This window comes from Amblyomma americanum, chromosome 3 (genome assembly GCF_052857255.1).
Source record: "Amblyomma americanum isolate KBUSLIRL-KWMA chromosome 3, ASM5285725v1, whole genome shotgun sequence".
NCBI lineage: Eukaryota > Metazoa > Arthropoda > Arachnida > Ixodida > Ixodidae > Amblyomma > Amblyomma americanum.
The window spans coordinates 150643606-150667073 of NC_135499.1; the positions used below are offsets into that span (position 1 = coordinate 150643606).

Genomic DNA, 23468 nt, shown 5'->3' on the forward strand with positions numbered 1-23468 from the left:
TTCCTTGTGCTTGTGCTGTGCAGGAGTTGGAGCGGGAGAAGCGGGCACTGCAAGAAGAGACCAAACTGCAGATGCTGGAGTTGTCCACTATGAAGGCACATGCGGAGGACTATCGGGTGGGGCTCTCCCCAAGTGGCAGAGGCCCCGTGGGGCAGCAGCTGCTCGAGCTCCGCCAGGACCTGTTGCGCGAGAAGGAGGCCCGCGAGGTTACTGAACACCAGGTGTGCACCAAGGGAGGAGAGTTGAGAATGCATCAAGGGGGGGAACCTCTCACTCTGTGGCACAGTGCAGTGTTGTCACAGGAACTCCAAGCAGCTGGGATGTCCTGAACGTCAGATGCACAGGGGGCTGAAAATATTGCTGTTTCAATGCCTTTCTTGTGCCTTTGATGTGCGAGGCATCTCATTAACACCATGACGCACAGAGCCAACGTGGAGGTTGTTCTGCTGACGGTTCTACAGCAAGGCGCTGCACAAAAAGCGTGCATTCTGTGCTACCATCTACAACTACTGTAATTCCTTTTTTATGTGATAGCGTTAAGGCTCCTGTTCTGCAGAAAATCCAGCATTGGCGGCGTTGTGAGCGAAAAATCCCCGGAGAAACAACTTAGATGGGCCACCTAGGTCATGTGACCCTGTGGCATCATCACAACCTGCCCACCAGATTGTGAGCAGACTGACTGACCACCTTGGCAGGTGGCAGTTAAATTAATGATTGGTCACAAGAGGTTGCTCAGGGAGAGCAACCTCGGTTGCACAAGCCCCACTGGTGACAGCACCTGCCATCACAGGGCAGCGGGGCTTCACTTAACTACTGCACAAGAAAGGGTATGAAGACTCCCAGGGATCTATGAATGCAAATTCAAAAATGACCAGTTCCACATATATGGGCATTAACTTATAAATGCTATCACTTCATACCGTTGAGACAGAGCTTAAATGTCTCTTCCAAATTTTTCTTATGCCTGACTTACTCTGCATGCCTGCTGTTGAGCTTTCCACTCTGTGTGTTCTTGCTGTGCTGCTCAAGCAAATGACTATATCATAGATGCTACCTCAGTTCAGTGGTGTTCACATTCTAGCGGTTATTTTTCAGAAAGTTCTTGCTCTCAGTGTCATTGTCAACCGTCAGTAACAGGGCCTAGGTCTGGCTCAAGTGGTTGGAGCCATGGCACTCAGAGGCAACCTAATGTTCACATGCACGCAGCCATCACACACACAGGTATCATGATGTGTTAACAGCCGTGTGGCAGCCTTACGTGTCAAACTGCAAGCTGTGTCTTGAAGTACCTGCTGTAAATATTACACCTGCCCACATACTGTGCAATGTCAGCGCACGTTAAAGAACCCCAGGGGATCGAAATTTCTGATGCCCTTCACTACAGCATCCCTCCTAGCCAGAGTCGCTTTGGGACATTAAACCCAATAAACCTGTTATATTCTTTTAATAAAGTAACCTGCCCCACTAGTGGAAATAAAAATGAATTTTTCATCAAGGCAAAACAAATCATCTACCATTTCACTCGTTTTTTCTTTTTCATGCTTTGTTTCAAGAAGATTCAGCAAAACAAACCATAGTGAGCTTCTTTGGGGCAAATTTTTTTTTTTTTCTCTTTATTAACAAGAGCTTGGTCACAGCACAGTCAGTGGAGTGATCAGTGTTGTAGTGCTGCAGTCAAATAAAACCTTGCTGATTTTTTGTTACGTGTTTGAGCAGTTGCTGCAGAGAAGGAATCACCAGTCGTACTTGGTGTCTAGATCAACGCTTGCAGCTTCCAGTCGCAATTGACTTTTTGAGCAGTGCAGAGGAACCATTTGTGACAGTGCCATGTGGTTATGTTCAGGAAAATATTTTTCTTCTTGGAACTCTTGAAGGATGTGGAATGCAGAATTACATGGTCTGGTGTGTTCAGCTTAAATACCAACCAGCCAGTGGGTGACTGGCTCAACGTACTGCAAGCGGGGCAGTCCGATTGCTGCCTCTTTTTATTGCACACTGCTTCTTCTTGTTTTTGTTTGCGTTCACTTCTGTTGCACTTACACGCATGCCTCTTTTGTTTCTTTCCTTCCGTGTCGGTGACTTGGTGGTGTTGGTGGTGGTGGTGATGGTGGTGGTGGCACAGTTGCAGCTGAGCAATGAGCAGGTGGCCAGCCTCAACAGCCAACTCGAAGCCCAGCGCGAGCTGGTTGCCAGGCAGCGGGAACAGCTCAGGCCGTCGCACCATATGGGCACCCTCACCCGAGACCTCGAGGCCCACCGCTCCTCCTCTCCTCCCCAGCACGCACAGGTGGCTGTTGTCTCTGCTGCACCTTCTCATTCACCCTCAGCCCCTGTGTTCCTCACCCAGTGGCTGCTTAATTTTTTTGGTTGCGCATTGCACTCTGCTGTCATAGCCTCCGTTGTGCCATTAAATGCCTGCCAGGTTGGCACAAATGATTCGTCTTTGGGTACAGCTTGCATTTGGGCACTGCCTCTACCCTTACCCCCCAGCACTAACCTTTAGGCCACGGTGCCAACATTCTCTCGTGAAGTGTTACTATCATCATTTATGGTAATCGCAGCTCTCATCACTACTGGTGGCGAGGATTAATAACGATGATTAATATCCTGGATCTTTACGCCCTCCATGGCTATTAATAAAGAAATGTGCAGATACACGTGTGCAGATTTTCTTTTCTTTTTTTCCAGACTGGAAAGAAATTTATTTATTTGGATAACCAGATGCATGAAACTGTGCTTCCCATGTTTAATGATACATATGTTGGGAGCACCTCATGCTGCCTTGCTGAATATTATTTCATATCTCAAGTCATCATATCAACGGCCTTCTCATAAAGCGTTTTTGCCACCCATTTCTGCTGACATGGGCTGCAAGAAATGGGCATGGCAGAATTGTTCTGCTCAACTTAATGTCTTTTAGCATCAGTACAGCAGTGGAACTTCAATAGATCTGAATTTAGAGGGGAAGGGGGGGGGGGGGGGGGGGGGTAAATGGGCTGGAAGGTGTGGAAGGCACATCGGGTCAAGGGGACGAGGCGTAGTTTTGGTGTTTAGGTGGTGTTTAATTGTATGACCACCATATAGCCTTCATGCTGGAAAATATTGCAGCTGCACACTTGGAACGTTCAGCAGCAAATGAACTGAATGATAACTTATCTGCAAGATAAGCTTCACACGCACAAATACTATTGCTATTTATCTGCCAAAACTAGTCAACTTTAAGTTAAGCCTGGATGTAACGAAATTGAAAAAAGTCCGAGATTTTTCGTTATATGCAGTTTTCGTGAGCAGACTCGAAAGGACAGTACCGAATGGAGACCAAAATAAGCAATAAATGTAGGTGAAATCACCGTGAAAATGTGTACAGAAAACCCTGTAACTCGAAGTTATTAACGCGGAGAAACATTTTGCGATCACGCTGATAGCGCGACTGCTGCAGCAGCTGCCACCACTTCTGATGCGGCTCGCGAGTAAGGTGGAGAAAGTGGGGGAGGCAGGGGCACCGCAGAGAGAAAGAGGAAACCGCACACGGTCGCGCCTCCGCAGGTAGACCGGCCGCGAAGACACGTGCTTCTTTCCCTCTCCCTGTTTGCCCGCCGCTGTTGAAACGGACCCTTCGCCTTGTGTCGCTGGCGCGCCGTCCGTACTCCCGATGCGCGAGAGCTATCGGCACCGTAATCGCGCGAGCAGCCACGCGGCGACGATAGATGCCCACTGCTCATGCTGTGTGTTTTTTGCTTTTTTCTATTGGTTTTCACTGCTTTTGAGCGTGAATTTTCGTAGTGCCACATGGTATGGCGTTCCAAAAGCGAAAGCAGTGGAGATAGAGCGCTGGAGCATGGTGCATTGCGTCAACTGCACCCACTCGTTGTGATCACAGACGCTCCTCTCATGTTAGTTCGTGCTTTTATCGTCCTGAAACTTCACTGCAAAATTTCATAACTCGGTACAAGCTAAAAGACAATTGCCATAGCGAGTTAGGTCAACTGCCACAACACCTTCATTTGTGGAGGTATCAAATACACACGCTTCAATGGGGGTGGAACTGGAGAATTGAGAAACCTCATAATATTGATTAATTTGCTATATAGAGGTTCGTTACATCCAGGTTTAACTGTAATGCTCCTTTTGATCTTATTTGAAACTTATATGCTAATCTGATGACACTACTAATACAAATGTACCAGTGTGCTGGCACTGTAAATATTATTAAACCATTATGAAAGAAATACCTTAAGACCACGGCAAAGCATCTTGCTTAGCACTGATTATTGTGGTAGACTAACAAAATAAGCATCATGACAAGCTTTCATGGGACTGTGGCAACAATGGTTGCGGTCTATATGCAACTAATTCAATCATGTGAAATAATACATGCATTGTGATGGCCAAGAATAGCAGTCGTGCATGGAGTGGCGCCGTCTTTACTTTCATTAGTATAAATGCTGCATGCAGGCCAGCTTTGACTCATGTTTATGGTCACTAAGGTCTTCGTGTGATTTGTGTTCGAGTAAATGGCATTCTGATTGATTTTGGCAGTAGAGGCGCACATAGATGCTTTGCTGTATCTCCTGGAATGGCTTGCACATGCCAATAATTCAGAGGAAGGAGAAGAAATTTGAAGTTCAGACATCAAATTTTTGGCTGCATGATTTTTTTTTTTTTCCTTGGAAAGGTTCATAACGCATTAAATATACATGGATCACTGCATTTAATTTGATGCTGCCTGGTAAATAATTTATAATTATAATTAATTTATAATTGAATTTCTTCTCTCATCCTGTTTCAGTGACGTGTAAGTGGACTTTAGGTTATGTGAGGTGTAAGAAAAACTGCGATATAATTGCTGCTGTTTTGATTTATTTCACTAAACACATATGCTAGCCATCTGCAAGAGCCAGAATGAGGAACCCAGGCCCAGTTACATCCCATAACCACAAGGAACGGACACACAACCAAAAATTTGATGCCTCTAACAGTTAAAGCCCAGTCTGACTAACAAGGAGCACATCTCACTAGGGATATGGCTAGTCTCTTGTAGGCAGTAGCTTTGTAGGCGGCCCTGTATGTAAATGGTGCATTTGACTGAGTCCCCGTGTGGCATTTCTGAACCGCTGCAGAATCCTGTGAGCACGAGAGGGACCATGACAGAGCTGAGACTGCAGCAGCTGTTGGAACTGGAGGCCGCTCAGCAAAAAGTCCGGACCCTGGAGCTGGAGGCTGAACTGGAGGCAACACGCACTGCCAAGGTGAGCATTGGCAGTCCAGCTGGATTCTGGAGTGGTTTGCTGGGCAGCACTGTTGTATGGGATGTGCAGATTAGCTCGAGCTTGCCAAGCTTAAGCTCTGGCCCTTAGAAAGCAGGCACAGGACAGAAACTTGAGTAGTCGGGGCAGGTGCTGGAAGGTTGCAGAGGCTACCCTGAGAATTAGTCGGGAAATAGTATGTCACAGAATGGAAAAAAAAAAAAGCAAAATGCATGCATAATTTGTTTTTACCTCTCCACCCCCCTTAGTCAAGCGTACACACTTCTTCGTGCCGATTTGTTCTCAGTGAAGTGTAAACACTTGACTGTGGTAAAAATGGGATTCCTTGCTGCCTCTAGTAGATTGAAGATATGCTTTTTGGTGTGCACATTAAAAAAGGAAATGCAAAGACAAGGATCTTGGCAGTCTTGTGGATTGACAACGCGAGTTGGCAACCTGGTGAAGGATGGTAGCAGTACTGTGCAAAGTCCATTTACTTATGGTAACATCAGGTGCGCAACCTGCTGGCTTTGCCTCGAGGCGAGTTCCTCTCTCCTCACTCCTCCTCACTCCGTGGCTAATTTGAGCTCAGACAAGGGGGCAGAGGGCCAGTGGTGCAAAAATAGCCACCCTGTTTGCACCCCTCTTGCTCGCGGTCGCCGTCAGCCATGAGGCCGGCACCGCCTCCTCTGCTGCCGCTGCTCTGCTTCTCAGTCTTGGCCAGCACGTGGGACTTTTCTGGAAACTTCGGCTGTTCTGCGTGCCAGGGTTTCTCACTCCGTGAACACCATTAGAGAGCATTTGGCATGCTGCACGTGCGTGTGCTAGACAGTGCCGCCACGGACAGCGACTCTTGGGCAACACCGAGATATGTTTTGTGACTGGCTGGACGCGTTTCGACTTCATCGTGGGAAGCCAAGGCAAACGGTCAGGCCCAAATTCTGCATTTTTTTGCTTTCTGTGCTTTATTTTGCATTTGAAAGTGTTTTTTTTTTCTCTGTTATTTATACTTAGGTGAGAGGGTTCAACTTAGGAGGGCGACCTGTTGGGGACGAAAATGGAGAGAGGGCAAGATTGAGGACATTTTTATTTTTTTGCTTTTAAGTACAGAATGAAAAAGGCAGATGTAAGCCCACGTGGCTGGCAGCCATTTGGAACCGCGAGCTGTCTTGGCTTAGGTTAATGACATTGTGCCGTGGTTTTTTATTTTGTCATGTTTATGCATGAGTAAGCTCCTCATTTTTATGCAGCAAAAAGTGGCTGAATTTATTATTTGTAAAGCAACGTTTTGTTTTTCACAATATTGTGTTGGGATGGTTTTTGAGCAGGAGGTTTTTGAACATAAGGGGAGCAGGCACTTTGGCAACTTGCATGACTTAGATCTTTGCTGATATGTGCTGGTCTGGCAGCATTCAAGAGCTTCTTTTCTTTATCTCAAGCACTTTCTTTTTATCGATTTTTTTACTGCAGTGGAAATGCTTTCAGTCAGCCTCATTGCCATCATGTCAAAACTTTAGCAGCTGCCACGGTCTGACTGATATTGCCATTGGATTTTAATTAATTTGCGGCTTAGTTGTGCACTATCTGTTATAACTTTCATACAGCCTTTCCCGTACTGCAAGCAGCAGGTCTGGAGTGTAGACACTTATTGCATGAAGTCTTGTAATTGTCCATGGCACATACTGTTGTAAATGTTCTGTTTTAAATGCCATTGATATCTCAGTTCTGCCTTCACCTGACTGCTACTGCCTTGTGTCCTGGCTTGAAAACTCTTGTCAGTGCTTCTTTGCTTGCTCTTCAGGCTCCACAGCGTGGTGCTGTTGCCTCATAGGATCACTTTTTTTTACATTTTTTGTTGCCTGTGACAGCTATGTACTTTTGTGGAAACATTGCTGCCATTTGCGATGGGCTCCGCTTTTACTTTTTTTTTTAACTTGTTTTGCTCACTGAAGCCACAAAATCAGTTGAGTTTCCTTTATTTTTATATATATAGCTTCCTGGAGTCTCCAGTGCTTTATCTTGCACTGTAATTGCGGAAGTGTGCTTGAAAATCAGTGGTGGTATAAGTGAAGAATGCTTAGTTTCTGGTGCGGTAGGGAGTTTTTGGAGCCTTTGTATTTCAATTTGATTCCCTCCTGATGCCTTGGTTTCTATATTTCCTATTTTTAAAGGTGGCCATGCAATAATTTATGTTAGGGCGGATACTGGGGCAAGTTGGTACATCTTAAAGGAGGAAAAACAGTGCAGAAATACAAACTGCTTGACAAAAAATTAGGTTATCCATCCTTTTTATTTGTACAAAGCACCTGCAATGATTGCATCTTCTGTGTCAAGGTTATAATGTTTTTGTTTTGGCTGTTTAGATGTTTTTTCCAGCTATATATTTTGCTTCTGGCAGAATAAAAACGAATTGATAGTCAGTGCGTTTTGCTGTCGTGTTCTTCGTCCTATGTTTCTGCACTGTTTTTCCTTCTTCAGTAAAAACTTGATGCACATACCACCCTTTAAACTTGCATGTATGTGCAACAAATACCATGGTGTTCGATATTTCGTGCCTTGCGATACCCACTGCTTGCGGTAGTGTCTGCAGATGATTAGCTGAGAATGCTTTGGGAGTAGTACATGTTCGGACATTCAAACTCGACCAAGTGCTTGGTGAAAGGAGTGTACAGACATCCCCCGCAATTGTCTAGAGTGCTCATGTCCCCTGGAAAAATGTGTCCATGGACATCTGTACCTTGGCAAGGCAGTGTGAGTTGTAAGGGCTACAGCATGAATTGAAGAAGAAAAAGTTTTCACGATTGTCACAAGGCAACTTTCAACCCATCACCTCCGAGTCCAGCAAACGCTTTTGCAACATTCCAACGGCACTGGTCCACACACTACGGTGATGTTTCTACACTGCCTCTCCCATGCAGCAACAACAGGACATGGCTGAACTTCAGTCCAGGCTGCAGGAGCAAGACGAAGAAATTGATGCTTTGCATCACGCAGTCGAAGCACAGGTAAGGGGGTGAGAAACCGTCATCGTCAAACAAAGGCATGAATGACCGGTAACGGCCTGAAGTCTTGCCACTAAAAATAAATCGTTGCATCGTATGGCATTGCATTTTGTCCCAACTACTGCATTCCTTAGCCTGACTGACTCTGTTGAGAGCGCATGCATCAGAGACTAGAACTGTAACTGTCACCCTCGCTTACAGTATTCTCTTGCAAGCACTGGCTGCCTGGTAGTTTGTGTGGAACTGAAAGCCAGTTTATGTGAATTTGTATAGCTCCTGCATGCCAAAATTAAGCTTCCTTTATCTGCATGCTCAGCTGAGGTCCACGCAGCTGTCAGAATTTTGTAAAATTCTCAACTAAGCCAAGAGCAGTAGCTAGGTGTGTGGGCCATGCGTGCTGACAGTTTTTTTTTCTTCTCCATCCTCCTTCTCTCTCTTCCTCTATTTCTGTCTCATTCGGGAAGTGGGAATCACACCTCAGGAAAGTTCATTGTTGCAAGTTATTAATGAGCACTATGCTGTGACATTAGTTTGCCCAAAAGTTTTGGTTTATGGTTATGGGGGTTTAATGTCCCAAAGCGACTCAGGCTATGAGGGACGCCGTAGTGAAGGGCTCCGGAAATTTACACCACCTGGGGTTCTTTGACGTGCACTGACACCGCACAGTACATGGGCCTCTAGAATTTTGCCTCCATCGAAATTTGATCGCCGCGGCCGGGATCGAACCCGCGTCTTTCGGGTCAGCAGCTGAGCGCCATAACCACTGAGCCACCGAGGCGGCTTAGTTTGTCCAAAAGTGTGCAGATTCTCCAAGGCTATGGTTAGCAGATGTTCACTGTAGCGGGATGTGTTAACACTGTAATAAATGTCAACTGTTAAAAGGAATAAAGTTGTGTGTTGGACAAAGTTACCATTAAATGTATAATATGTGACAGCCTCTAACAGAAGGAAGGGCCTTATAAACCACCTGATAAACCTTATAAACGCACTTAAGGGCTGCACCCTGTTTTCCCAAAGGAAATATTAAAAAAAATATAATATCTCTGTAAGGACTGCACCGAAACTTTCCACGACCCACACGGAAATACCCTTCGAAATGCACGCGCCGTGTCCTCCGCGATGAGCTCCGGCTGCGAGCACAAGTACTCTTGATCACGGAGGCGACACATGCGCAGAGGAGCTTCCAGGTGCTGCCCGCGGCTCATCATCATCATCATCGTCAACTTTTTCTTCCGCCACGAGCTCCTGCTAGTCATATCGGCATCAGTATCACCAGCTCCAGCCTTTTGTGGCTGTCAAAGGCATGGTAGTTGTGGTAGCGTGTTCACCATAGTTGTAGATTTCGCGGGCTGCCACCGAGCATTGCAGTTTTAGTACGATGGGCAAGCACCTTAATAGCTGCACGGCTGGGAGTTTGCTGTCGAACATGGCAAGCGCGCGGCAGGCAGGAAATTCGATGTGGCCGAGAAGTGCGTCCGATGATGGTGCAACGAAAAGGATTCATTGAGGAACACAAGCTGCAGAAAGCGCGCAAGAAGTCCCACAAGAAGTCGCGCAGAATGTCCACTGTCAACGCATAGCCGTTGTTCCGCACTTCCATCACTTAAAGGGGCAGCTCTTCTTCCAGTTCAGGAAACGCACGGCTTGGCTCGGAAAGTGCGCTTTTTGCAGCTTGTGTGCCTCAATGCATCCTTTTGTATGCACCATCATCGGGCGCACTTCTTGTTGACGTCGAATTTCCTGCCTGCCGCGCGCTTTCTGTGTTCCACAGAAAGCTCCCAGCCATGTAGCTGTTAAGGTGCTTGCCCATCGTGCTGAAACTGCTACGCTCGGTCCGAAAGCCACAGCTGCGGTGAACTAACACGCTACCACAACTCCCGCAACCGCCGTGCCTTTGACAGCCTCAAGAGGCTGGAGCTGGTGATACTGATGCCGATACGGATAGCGAAAGCTCGCAGCGGAAGAAAAAGTTAATGATGATGGTGGTGATGAGTGGCGGCCTTGGGCGCCATCCGTAGGCGGCACCAGGAAGCTCCTCTGCGCATGCGTCGCCTCCATAATCAAGAGGACCTGCGCTCGCAGCCGGAGCTCATCGCGGAGGCCACGGCACGTGCATTTCGAAGGCTGTTCCCGCGTGGGTCGTGGAAAGTTTGGGCGCAGCCCTTACAGGGATATTATCTTTCTTTATATATTTCCTTGCCGAAAACAGGGTGTAGCCCTTACAGGTGTTTATGTGGCATGTGAAAAATGGGAAAAAAACCAAAAAAAAATCAGAAATAGTACTAGGCAATTGACATCAACTGGAAACGCATGAAACATGCACAGAAGCTGAGAAGACAGATTCCAGACAGAAAGAAGCACATCACGCTGTTATTCCCAGCAGAAGGCTGGGAATAACAGCACTTTTTTTTGAGGAGTAAAAAAATGTGCCAGGCAGGACAGTATTAATGAGGCATTTCATAAGCCGTGCCGTTGAGTATTTAAGCGCTGAAGTAGATCTCGACTACCTGATGCAATTTCAGTGAACATTTATTGAATTTTTGAGTGCACGCATTTTTTCCCCCTTTTTTTCGAGTGTTCAACAGCACCGTCACCAGCGGCAGAGTGGAGCAGACAACTTTCTAGCTGCGCTTCGTTGTGTCTAGTTTGTCCTTGTCTTTGTGCTGTTTTTTGAACGTAACTTACCAAGCAGCATACCAACTTCTTACGAAACTGAGTTTAGGTAGAAGAGGATGGATTGTTTTTTCATCTGATGGAAGAAAAATAAGATTCTCGGTCTTTTGTAGGTGTCTCCACTGCGTGACAAGATTTGCTCATTGCAAGATGATCTGGTGGCACGGGAACACACTTTGAGTGAGCTGAAGGAGCGTCTGAGGCAGGATCTGGCCCGCGCACGTGAAGCACACGAAGCTGATGTGAGACGGCTGCGGCTACGACTGCACGAGGCCCAGCAGCTGCATGCCAAGACACAGGAGGCATTCCGTAAAGAGGTCCTTGCACTGAGGGACACCTTGGTAAGCACTAGCCAAGCCAAGCCAAGGTGAGGCGCAAATTTTACAAACGGACAAGAAGGTAATAAGAGAAAAAGACGGAACATGCTACGCTCTTTTAGCCGGTTTATTGGAACACAAAACTTGTACTGTCACATAGTAACAACCACCTCAAAAACTAACACAGTTGACAAACAGAAACGTACTGTGTGAGGAGCTTTGGAGATAATCAGTTTCTTTTTGCGAGAGCTTAATTAAGCATGCGGACACGGGGCTTTGTAAAAGACTTCCATCACCATCTTGTATGCTGTTATGCACGGCGGAGCAGGACATCTGTTTTGTCAAAAATGGGTCTGCTGCCACTGTGGGGGCTCTAAAATGTGATGTGACTATCATATCAAAATATTAGAAAAACCCCCTGAAGCCCCTTTGACGGTATGAGAGTTGGTAATGGGGGTGTAATAGGCGGGAGGCAGGTTCACCTGTCAAAACATTCCTATAGCACTGAGGCTTCATTCTGGTCCAGTTTTAATTTTAACGCTTCTGTACTTCTCCTCCGGTTTTGGGCCACAGTCAGAAGACCAAAAGCTCGAGTGGTTATTGGACTACTTTGCGCTTGCCTGTCTGTACTGGTTTACCTCCACTTGGCCAGCCAGCAGGAACACTTGCAACTCAACCACTGCTGCAACCTCCTTCCCTCCCGCATGCAGTCGCGGAGCATACCCAAGGACGAGGCAGCAGCCGCACTGAACAAGGCGGTGTCGGCCGAGCGGGAGCAGCAGCAGAGTCGGCACCACGAGGAGATCCGGCTGCTGGAGGAGACTTGGCGGGGCCGCCTGGAGGCTGAGCGGCAGAGGCTGGAGCAGGCACAGGCCCAGCGCACCGCCGACCTGGAGCGTCAGTGCCAGCTGCACGCACGACTGCGCACTTGGAACCGCACCGACCTTGAGAAGGAGATGGCATCGTACCTTGAGCAGGCATGTTACTCCTTTGACAGCACTGGCTGCACAAACATTGTGGGATGTTCAATCGAAAATAGGGGTGTGCAAGTATTTAAATTTTATAACGTGAATCGAATAGGAATATGAAGAAGGAACGGCTTCAAATATCGAATCTAATAACTGTCAAAAGATGTTGCCCTTATTTTTTTCAAAATAGTGGATCGTCTTTCCGACTGAATTAAACAAAACTGACTGACTCAGAGCCATATAAAAAAACATCATGTACACAGAAATATATACTGCTTGAATGAACCACACAGCAGTATGCAACCTGTAATGTGGTCATGCAGAATGAGGAACAAATTGAGATTCATGAATTGACACGTCCGGCAAATAAAAATAACATGATTGCTAGTAAAACCTCTTTAATTTGGATGCCATGGGACCAGCAAAAATGCCCGTATTATACAAAGGTCGATCTATAAAATGCTCAGCGCCCCGGGAAAAAAAATAAGTATGCGAAAATGAAATGAAGCCCCTGCGACGAGCATGCAGTTTCCTCATGCTGGGAGAACAATGCGATGTAAGCGAGGGAAATGCACATTGGAGTCGAAACTTCGAGACACAAAGAAATGACAAGCGACGCGCCACTCAGCATTCAAAAGCGGAATGCAGCTCGGTCCCAACAGATGGCAAATGCACGGCTGCCGTCGCCGCAGGCTGGCAGTGAAGCTCAGAAACCGAAATTACTCAGCCTGGCTATTACTTGGCCTAGCGGGAGTGATCCGCCATTGTCATCATGTCTGCCATTGCGCATACATCAGAGGTGCGTGAGTTGCAATGCGCCATGCAGTAGGCGGGTATTTACACAATCATTTACCCTGCCGATGACACAGACTCCATCCTCCTTTGAGAGCCCAAGCAAAATTCTTCAAGTGGGCTTTCCTGCATGTCACAGTTGACCAAAACGATTTGGCAGAGCTTACGCTAGAACAGTTCTGAAGATGACAAGATGAGCGCCATGGGTGTGGTAGTTAAATATGCAACACATTATGGAAGGATCTGCGCTTTCGCATTGGGATTGTTCAGAGTGGGTGGTCGGCTATCTTGTTCCCCATTACGTGTGGTACGTGGGAAAGCCCACTTATGGAATTTCGCAAGTGGCCCAAGCCTAGAAGCGCCCGAGTGTGATCGATCCACGCGACAAACAAAGAAAGAGATGGTGAAGAGGATGCCTTTGTACTGTTTCCCTGGCACTTTAAACTTGGTCTTCGGTTTATTTGCCCAGATGTTGTGGTTTTGCCACAGTCAGATTTATGAAAGTCGACGCAGCATTCGATTGTGGCCACGTACTCAGAAATTTTCGAATATTCAGGATTTTCTTGGATCAAATATGAACGGAATAACGAATACATTTGATTCGTATTCGAAGTTTAGAATATTCACGCACCCATTATTTCTACGGGACAATACTTCTGACAAGGGACTCTGGAAGACAGCTGGCCAGACAGCGACGATCACTAATGCACGAAATGTAGTGCTTATAAATGCTTTCAGGGAGCTTTTCTCACTCTCATTATACTTTCTTATCTCTAAAGTACATCTTGTTTTATATGTGGGTCCATAGTATGCATTGGTTTTTGCAGTAATGTTTTTCAGAAGCCTCATGTAAGCACTTGCAGTGAAAATTCACTTGAAGGGTCGATCAAGATTTAATGTTCAAATGCACACAAGAATACCTGAAAGAGTTTGTCAATGAGCAAATTTAGGCAGTAAGAAAAAATAAATTAACGAAGTAATAGGCTGAACGGGGCCTATTTCACTTCAGTGACATATTCCTGATAAGGGGCTGTCTTGTCTTGTTGATGCAGGAAACAGCTGCGCTGGATGCACGGCACCGTAGCACCATGGATGCCCTTCGTCAAGAATTCGACGAGGAGAAGCGACAACTGAGGCAAGCGCACGCAGATGAGATGCAGCGCTCCCTTGAGAAACTGCGTGCGGATCTCACAAGGGAGCACACAGAGGAGCTTGCCAGACTGAGGAAAGAGGCTGAAGCTGAAAGGGCGGCGCTTCAGGAGAACCACAACAAAGAGATGCAGCTTACCCGTGATGCATGGCAGCAGACATCTGGCAGGGACCCTGGGGACAGCTCACCGTGGACCCAGGAAGAGATACGCAGCTTGGTGAACCATCGCATCGCGGAAGAAGTGACTCGGCTATGTAAAATGCATGAAGCTGAGGTAGCTGTGCTGAAAAAGGCAGTGGAGCGGCAGTGGTCAGGCAAGCACGGGGCGAGATCATCATCAGGTGAGTGTACGGACAAGAGCATAATGATCTTATGCCATTCCAGCATGCTTAGCGTTTTAGCTCAGCAAGAGATGTTTTGCAGTTTAGGCACATTGCAGGAGTCAGCTGGGGAATCGCATGTTTGCCATAGCACATGTGCATGTTGTACTTGTGATTGTATAAGATGGGTATCAGGAAGGATTCTGGCGGTGTCCAAAAAAATGGGCAGATCTTGAGGAAAGGGGTACTTTCTTTTTATTCTTGGGAGGTTTCATTTCCGTGACCAGAAGAAATGAAACCTGTTAGAGGACAAGCTGCTTGCACACAGCTGCAGCTGACGATGATTACATCTGCATGCGAAATGGCCACTGGTGTTGTGTTAAATAAATGCCAGTCTGCATAGGAGCATTGCAGTAATTGATTTATTTATTGTACCTCAGAGGTCCCTAGAAGCCGGTACATTACATGAGGGATAGGCGTAACATGGCTAAGAAGTTGCTAGGTGAGAAGGCTGGGATGATGGGCTTTGATTGCAGACTTGAAGCTTGACAGGTCATAGGTGGTGGCAATATGAGCACTATGAGCATGCATTGTTAGCAAAAACATTTTTTTTGCACTTCAGAAGTGCAGGGCATATCAAACAGTGCTCTTCAGAAGCCCAAGTGGAATTTCACTACTTTTTCGTGCCTCACTGGTAATCGTCTCTTAATGCTCTTTCTCTTATTCTGAAGAGACGACTCGTCTTTACATAGCCACACTGCTTGGAAGATGGTATGCAGCCTTCCTAACTATATATATGCTAGCGTTCTGCACGGTAGAGGGCTTGCATCCCTTTACAGATATGCATTTATGTGTCTATATTGAATATGCAGTGCACAATCAGTACACCGCTTATTTAATAATTTCAAGATACTACAGGCCTATAATTGCCCAAGCAGCTATGGACAGCATACAAATCCTTGACTGCCTCTTTCATTTGTAAATTTTTTTGTGTATTCTTGTGATCTGATTTCAGAGCTTTTGCTCTTATCATCACTGCACCCTAGTTGAGGCAAGCTTTAAGTGATGTACACATACAGCAGACTTCATTCAAACGTTACTGGAAGTGAACAGTTTTCTGCTGCATGTACTATTAGCAATAATTGAAACATGAGCAGGACAGTTGAAATGCAAAAAGCAAAATGAAAAAGTCTTATCTGGAGAAGCTCAATTCAGGTGCAGCTCAAGTTCACTTAAAGACACGAAGACTGTCCTTTAGAAGTGTTAATCAACCTCACTGGTATTTTCTCTAATATCATTTCAGTTCTCTTGTTTGCATTTAATTTGTTGCTGATAGTACACAGAATCGGCAGCTTTGCTTTAGCAATGCTTGAAAAAGTGGTTTAACTATCACTGTCACTTTTACGCCAGAGGGGGAGAACTGCTGCTCCCGTATTCCTAGTTCCTTTCAATAAACCCCCCCGTCTTACAGTTATTTAACTTGTTTTCTTTTGTTTACCAGTTATACCAATAAGCTAAAGAGAAAGGCAGCCTAAGTTTTGTATCGTTGATTTCATTTAGCTGAAATTTCTCACTTCACTTAAACACTTCAGAGAGGACACAGCTTCCAAATCCCGAAAATCTCGAGAAAAAAATCGAATTTTAGAAAACACCAGATTTCGTACCTACAAGGTATCTTTAATATTATTCTGAAAACACCCTAAAAATGACTTCAGAAGCTGTTTTTGTGACTGTACGTAGCAAAAAAACTGGCTGAAATCTCCACCAAAATGCCAGTTTCCTGAAAAGTGCTTTTTTATCTGACTGCTGTGCTTGCAGAAAGCATATAATGACAGTGGCTTCATGGATTTTCATGCAGTTTGTTTGCATTGTGTCCCTTACAAATTCTTTATGCAGTGATATTCATATATTTTTTAATTACTTTCTCATTTTTTCAGTCTGTCACTAATTCGACATGATGATAATGAGTGCATCACGCAAGCCTGGATATAACATTGTGTAAAAAAAATCAGGCTACTAAAAATTATTGGAGAATGTCGCTGCATCAATCTTTTTTGGGGGGTAAATCTAAAAGAGTGGCTGCAAGCTCCTACCGTGTTTTTTTTTCGTTCCTGGCTTTGTGCAGGTTTGCTATAGCAATGAAGCATATAAGAATTTATAATGTCGAAAATATTGAAAACATTGCAGTGAAAGTTTATATTTAAGCATTCAGTGGACTTCCCACTGAGCATGCCAGATTTCAGTGCTCTATAATAAAATATAAAAAAATTTCACCTGCGATCACCACATCCATTAAGGGTAACGGAGTGGATTCCAAGAGAAGGCAAGCATAGCAGGGGGCAGCAGAAAATTAGGTGGGCGGATGAGGTTAAAAAGTTTGCGGACATATGGTGGGCACAGCTGGCAAACGACAGGGTTAATTGGAGAAACATGGAAGAAGCCTTTGCCCTGCAGTGGACGCAAGTCGGGATGATGATGATGATGATGCTGCAGTAGTCTTCCTTGCCTATACACCGCAGTGGCTCAGTGACTGTGGCATTAGCTACTGAGCCCAAGGTCAGAGGGTTGTGTCCCAGTTGCGGTGGCCGCATTTCGATGGCGGCTAAATGCAGAAACTTATGCAATGCAATGCTAAAGAACACCAGTGGTTGAAATTAATCTGGGACCCTCCGCTGTGGTGTCACTTACAGCCCATGTGCATCATCAGTGTGTTGAACACCACATGCGCACAGTTTTCACTGGCTTTCGCAATGCTGCAGCCCACTTCTTTGCCACTTTCAGCCACAGGCAACGCCACTGCCCAAGAAGAAACGAGTGGTTCAGCCAAGGAGGAAGAGGTCATCACGCGCCTTCGGCAGGAGCACCAGGCAGAGCTGGCCCACCTACGAACCGAGATGTCCAGAATGCTAGAAGAGAAAGAGCAGCTTCTGACGGTCCGTGCTGACCAGCGCATGCTGTCCACAGAGGCAGGTTTCCAGCGGGAGCGGGACGAACTGTCAGAAGCCCTGCGAAGGGCCCAGGCAGAGGCAATGCAGCGTGACGCTGCGCACCGGGAACAGATGCGGAGGACAGAGGCGACCCTGCGAGCACAGCTGGAGACTGAAAAAGGACGCCTTTCGCTGCTACAGGAGCAGCTGGCATGGCGACTGCGGGAGGAGCACACGCAGCAGATGCAGGCACTTCGCACAGAGCACCTGCGCGAGGTGGAGGCCCTTCGGGATGAGCTGGACCGTGAGTCTTGACCATATGTTCAATCGCTCCATGTGAGCGGGTGGCGGATGTGCATTGCAACATCATGATCATCACTGTCATCTTTGAGCACACACTTGTGTGTGCTTGGCACCTGTGTCATGATGGGCGGGAAAGTAGCAAAAGCCACTTAACTCGCAAAAAAAGGCACTGAACAAGACAAAGCTTTTTTCCTTCTCCTATATCTTGTTCTATGTTTGTTTTACTGCTGAATTAACTTTTTTAGTCCCCTGTCAGCCCTATTAGTTTGTTACTCTCAAGCCATATGTGTCCAAATTAATGTCATGATGGTGCCACACACTGCCCAGTTAGAAACATTTATGCAATGTTCACCATTTCATTTGTGGTTATTTTTACTATCGTGTATTCAGCAATGAGCAGAATCACTGGAATTGCGATGCTTTGCATGCAGCAGCACCTTTTGTAGAGTCCAAAAACTCGCATATGGGAACAAAATGTTGGGCCACATTTCAGCCTGGATATAACAAAATCAAGAAAAGTCTGCAATTTTTCGTTGCATGCAAGTTTTATTTTTATCCAGTTTTTGCGTGAAAACTGGAAAAATATGAAATATTAATTTAATGAAATGACCTAAAAAACATCCACAATAAACCACCATTATATAAGAGAGGGGGGGAGCCGGAAGCACCCTCCTCTTTCTGCGTACTCGTCTTCCGTAAAAAAGAAAGGTGTTTAGGTCTGCTTATTCTCAGTAGCCTTCGGAAACAGACTTCTTGCCTCTCGTTCCTGGTGTTTTGCACACTCTCCTCTCCCGCCGCATGTCTGCTGTCAGCGCTTGAATCGCATGAGCCACCAAGCAGCAGCAATGGGCGCACACTGCTTATCTCATGCCTTCTTTGCTGCATCATGTTCTTTTGTGCTGCTTTTGGACATTAGCTGTTGTAGTGTCACTTGGAGTGACGCTACAAAAGCAAAAGCTGCGGAGACTGCTTTCCACATCACGTTTCTGAAACCCCCACATCACATTTCTGAAAGAAAAAAAACTTGTAGGTCGTTTACCCTTGGCCTTTAATAGTAGAACGCGATAGCACTATCCTGCGGCCTCCGCTGCCGCATGCGGGAACGCCCGTGAGCACATTCCAAGACGAAAATTTATTAGTCACTGGACTACTTGTCCACACTTGCGTCATCGTCCTCACTAGCGCTGCCGTCGTGATCGCTGCTGCAGTCCCATAGGTCGTCGTTCTAACATCGTCGTGCAGCGAAATCCCGCACTTCGCAAACACCCACATCACATCACTTGGAGCAGCTGAAAATTTTGCTTCGCTGCAGCTGCCACACCTGTATCAGCCACTGCGAACAACGAACTTGGGGCCCAGCGCACACTTGTTCGTTTCTTCGGCATAAAGAATGACAGCCATCTCGAATGTAGCCGTGAACGAGTGCCGTTCGCTTACCAGACACGGAGCACAAATGACGAATGACGAAGCACTACATTAAAAACTTGTGAAGCGTGGCCAGCAATAGTCAAATGCGTCAGAGCCAAAGAGAAAGTACGCGTGAGTGGCGTCGGGTCTTCAGTCAGCTACCGGCACTCCCCGGCACCGATGCTCTTCCGTGTAGCGGTGCCGTCGCGATTGGAGCAGTGGCCCTTCCATCAACTATCGACACTCCCTTGAGCACCAAGTGTGCAGTTGAAAGTAAACAGAAAAAAAACTTTGACGAGCCTATTAAAATTAGAATGCAAATGCGTTATCGGGCTGCCGCCATTTATCAGCAGACGCAGTCTGCGGCCACGTGTGAAGAGTGGGCTGGTGCCAGTTTGCTGCTTATCGACAGCCACCATCGGCCGCCACGTGCGGGTTGAGGATGCCGGTTTTGCACATTGACAGAGCAGCTGCTCAAGGCTAGCACCAAGAGTGATGCAACGGAGCCGCTCAGCAAAAATGCAACCACGCTATAGCATGCCTGGTATTTTTTATTTTTTTTTGTCTCGCCTTTACTTATAGTGCCATGTTTTCGTTTCGATTGTAAGTCCACAGTGGATTTTAAAATTTTGAAAAATAGGTCGGCTTTCAGTCGTGTAAATGCGGTAACGCAGGAATAGTTAATAGATAGTTGCCGTGATGAATTCGTTACATCAAGGTCAACCACCACAACACATTCGTTACATGGAGTTCGCAAACACACACACTTCAATAGGGGTGGCACTGGGGAATTGATAAACCTCGTAATATCATGGAATTCGCTAAATGGAGGTTCATTACTTCCAGTTTTAACTGCCGTTGAGCCCCAAAACTGACATAGAACAGGAGTAGCCAGTGTTCTGGAAATACTGTATTGGTGGTTGCATCCATAAGAATTTGAATCCAGTGCTATCAAAGCACTATGAACATGAGACTATGAAGTATCACGTTTTGGGGTAGGAAGGTAAAAACAAGACAAGGAGAAAATGGAGAACTGAACCTAGTTGGTTGTGCGTAACTTGTTGTTTTAACGGACTAACAACAAGAATTGTTAATTGTCACGCTTTATGTGTCAGTGTTCATTTTTCTTTTCTGCTGGTTTTTTGGTGTAAGGTGTACAGTGCATTAAGACAAGTCAGGGAGGCATCTGTTGCGAAGTTGTAAAGAGACATTGGTTGTAATGTCGACACATAGCCATATGTTTATTCATGTTCCCCTCAGGAGCCAAGCTGAAGCTGAGGGCACACAAGATGGCTGCCATGCTGCGTTCTCGTGGGGGCACCCCGTCATCGGACAATGGAAGTAGCTCGAGCTTTGTCTCGGCCGGCACCCTGGAGGAGAGTGCCTCCCAGGACTGTTCACTCTCGCCAGCTCTGCGGGACCTGCTGGCCAAGATATACCGCGAGGGCCTGCACGTGAGTTGGCCTAAGCCTTCCGGACCACTGCCATGGAGCACTCAGCTGGCCAAAGTTTTCTGTCCACCCTGGATTTTTGAATGTGAAAATGCAAGCTGATGTTCAGCTGATTTGAGAACATTGTCATCAATAATTAATTATACTTAGTTGCAGCAGTTAACAGCATCATCGTTCACACCAAACAAGAAAGAAAATCAGATGTACATGTTATGTTTATCCTTTTACATTCTTTTTCCGTTTATTGAGCATGTATTGGTCAGTGAAATAATTGTTGAATTTGCCACCTTAGTCCCTTGACACCATGGATGAAATGAAAACAGGTTTCGCAACTTTTTTTGCCATTTTTCATTTCTTTTTCTAGCAAGTTTTGCCAGGCATTGAAAGCATAAAGGTGATTTTGTGCTGCGGCATTTGTATCGATATCTTGGTTCAAGCTCATCTGTACCGGTCTAGACTGCTCCACAGTGCACTATGCGCTCCTTTTCAGATGCTGTCCATGACAGAACAGCAGCTGCTGCAGCGGCACCTGACACCTTCATCTGACCGCAGCGACCATACAGTGGTGGCATCTGACCACTCATGTACTCTCAAAGCAGTGAGTGGACTATTCAGTTGGACATTGTTAAGGTCCCTGATTTCTGCGGCGGAAAATTTTCAATTCCGTAAACTGAGAACAAAGAATCTCGAAATTCTGTGGGAGACGTCAGATAATGCTTCAAAACGCACCTTGCTTTATATTCTGAACCAAGGTACGCTTTTTTTTTTTTTCATCAGCTTTTAAAAAGGTGGCTAAAGCAGCATTCGTGACACTGGGCTTTGAAGCATAGCTGTTGAAAGCCTCTGGTGGAAGCAAGTTTTTTTAAAGACCTTCGGGCAAAGCGCACAGCGTACAAGTGCGAAGGAGTAGGTGGTTATGGATAGGAAAGAAGTCTGTGTGGGTTGTTGAGAAAGAGAAGGCACTGAAAGAATTGAGTGGAGTAGGGAAAGCAATAAAGGGCAAACAGACGCAGGACTGGGCAGCTCGAAACACCGAGTAGCGGGGGCACACCGGTGATGGTGGCTGCTGCTGCGTGGTAGGCTGCGTGCATTTAGGTATTGGAAACTTTGGCTCGCTCTGTTGTGGCACGCACACATGAAGCATTGCCTTGTAAATAGCGTTGACATATATGCCGCTTCTGTACCTTAGCGTACTGCCTTTGGAGGACCCTCGTCCTATGATTGGCGTGAATGGTTTGAGATTGCATTATAATCGTAATAATATTTATTTTAAAATTCTCCTAAGCTCTCGAACCTCCATCTCGCATTATATTCATGAAAATAAGGTAAAAATAGTCGTTTTTCCATCCTACTGATGTCCATAACAGCAATATCATAAGAAATGAGAATGTGACTGCTAGCACACAGTTCCGTGAAAAATGCTTAAATCCACAATTTTTCGCGGAATCGGGCCTTAGACATCATATAGCAGCAGCATGCTGTTATGCTCTGACAGTGACACAACACATGACACCAGCACATGGGGCTTCTATGTCGACAGCCTTTATCCCTCTGCCTTTCCATCCCGCCAGTCCTTTTCTTTACCATCCTGCACATAGGACCTTCCCATGGCACTGCCTGCAGTTAGGTCTGTTGTAGCAGGTGCCTTTGCCGCCACACACTTCTAACAACATCCTGAGGAGCAAGCCAGGAGTCTCAAATTTCAAATTCTGCACTGTGCTATCAGAGTTTTCTCTTCAGTTCGGATTCTGCTCTGCCCTCCAGCTTTCGCAGGCCTCTCCTGAAGTGAACAAAAGTGGATCACGTCAGCATGGCAGCTAGAATGAGTGAAGGGAAGTTATGGACAACACTTGAGCATTTCAAGAGTTCAACAGTTGCCATGTGTACATGGCCAAAATAATTAGTCTCGGGTTATTTAATTGAGCAGCTCCATATCTCCACGGGATAAGCAAGACTTGCAGTGTGTATGGGTTTGCTGACCTCTTTCAGCCAAGAACTTGAGAAGATAGCAGGCATGCATACGATTACCAGAACTATACTCATCATGGCGTTATGAGCAATTACCGAAGAGCTGCATGCTGCTTAGTAAAAAAAGTACTTTGACATGGTACTTGATCTAGAGTTGAAATGCTTAATCTATAACAGACACAAGCGCAAAAGTGGGGAACAACACAGACAAACAAAAGACAGGACATGGAAGGTAATTTGTCTATGGTTACCAGCTTTCCAGTAAGAAGTCTAGGTGGGGCAAGTGGGCACCATAGGACTGAGAACAAACAAATAGAAATAATCACACATCAGAGAAAATACCGCTGTTGAAGCTAACCATTGTTGCAAGAATGCCAAACCAAGTTCACTGTGTCAGTTGAGCTGGTGCTTCACAAGTGGTCATGAACATAATTTCTTCCCTTGTTCAGGTTGCTGCTTCAGCTGTGACAGATGAAAGGGAGCAGCTGCGTGCACTCTTGAAGGAGGAGCGCCTGAGCCACAAGAAGGCACTGGATGAACTCCAGGAGCAAATGGAGCAGGCCAGGGAGCAGCAGGACCAGAAGGAACTGAAACTCAGAGCCAAAGGTAGAGGCTGGAAACCGTTTAAAGGGTACTGTTTGGTGGTACTTGTCAGGCTACTGGAGCTTCTGTGACAATAAGGAAAAGCTGTGAAATGTAGCTACCAAACCTGCAATTTTGCACAATTGTAGATAAGAATCCTTTTGTATGAATACTTATCACGAACTGAGAATTCTGGACGCAGGGATGAACAAAGAAAATGAAGAAGCATCATTGTGTCACTTATTCACCTCTGATACACAGTTTTTGGGGCTAGTGCAGTATTTACTGTACTTTGCCATGCAAGGCTGCCAGTGTTGTAGGCGTTACCGAAAAAAGTAACTAAATACGTTACTCGTTACGTT

The 23468-nt window shown here is 46.0% G+C and overlaps 1 protein-coding gene across 15 annotated transcripts in view; it reads left to right on the forward strand.

Moving 5' to 3' along the window:
- LOC144125168 (uncharacterized) overlaps positions 1 to 23468 on the forward strand; it is a 264663-nt gene that overhangs the window by 235239 nt on the left and 5956 nt on the right. For 11 of the 15 annotated variants that reach the window (XM_077658304.1, XM_077658306.1, XM_077658307.1 and 8 more), the window contains 11 exons: positions 24 to 221; positions 2123 to 2287; positions 5121 to 5249; positions 8165 to 8251; positions 11035 to 11262; positions 11949 to 12215; positions 14051 to 14489; positions 17250 to 17699; positions 20366 to 20559; positions 21047 to 21154; positions 22974 to 23130. In XM_077658304.1, coding sequence (XP_077514430.1) covers positions 24 to 221; positions 2123 to 2287; positions 5121 to 5249; positions 8165 to 8251; positions 11035 to 11262; positions 11949 to 12215; positions 14051 to 14489; positions 17250 to 17699; positions 20366 to 20559; positions 21047 to 21154; positions 22974 to 23130 — 2422 coding nt within the window. The remainder of the gene's footprint in view (positions 1 to 23; positions 222 to 2122; positions 2288 to 5120; positions 5250 to 8164; positions 8252 to 11034; positions 11263 to 11948; positions 12216 to 14050; positions 14490 to 17249; positions 17700 to 20365; positions 20560 to 21046; positions 21155 to 22973; positions 23131 to 23468) is intronic. The other 4 variants (XM_077658313.1, XM_077658315.1, XM_077658316.1 and 1 more) reach the window with 1 other exon arrangement.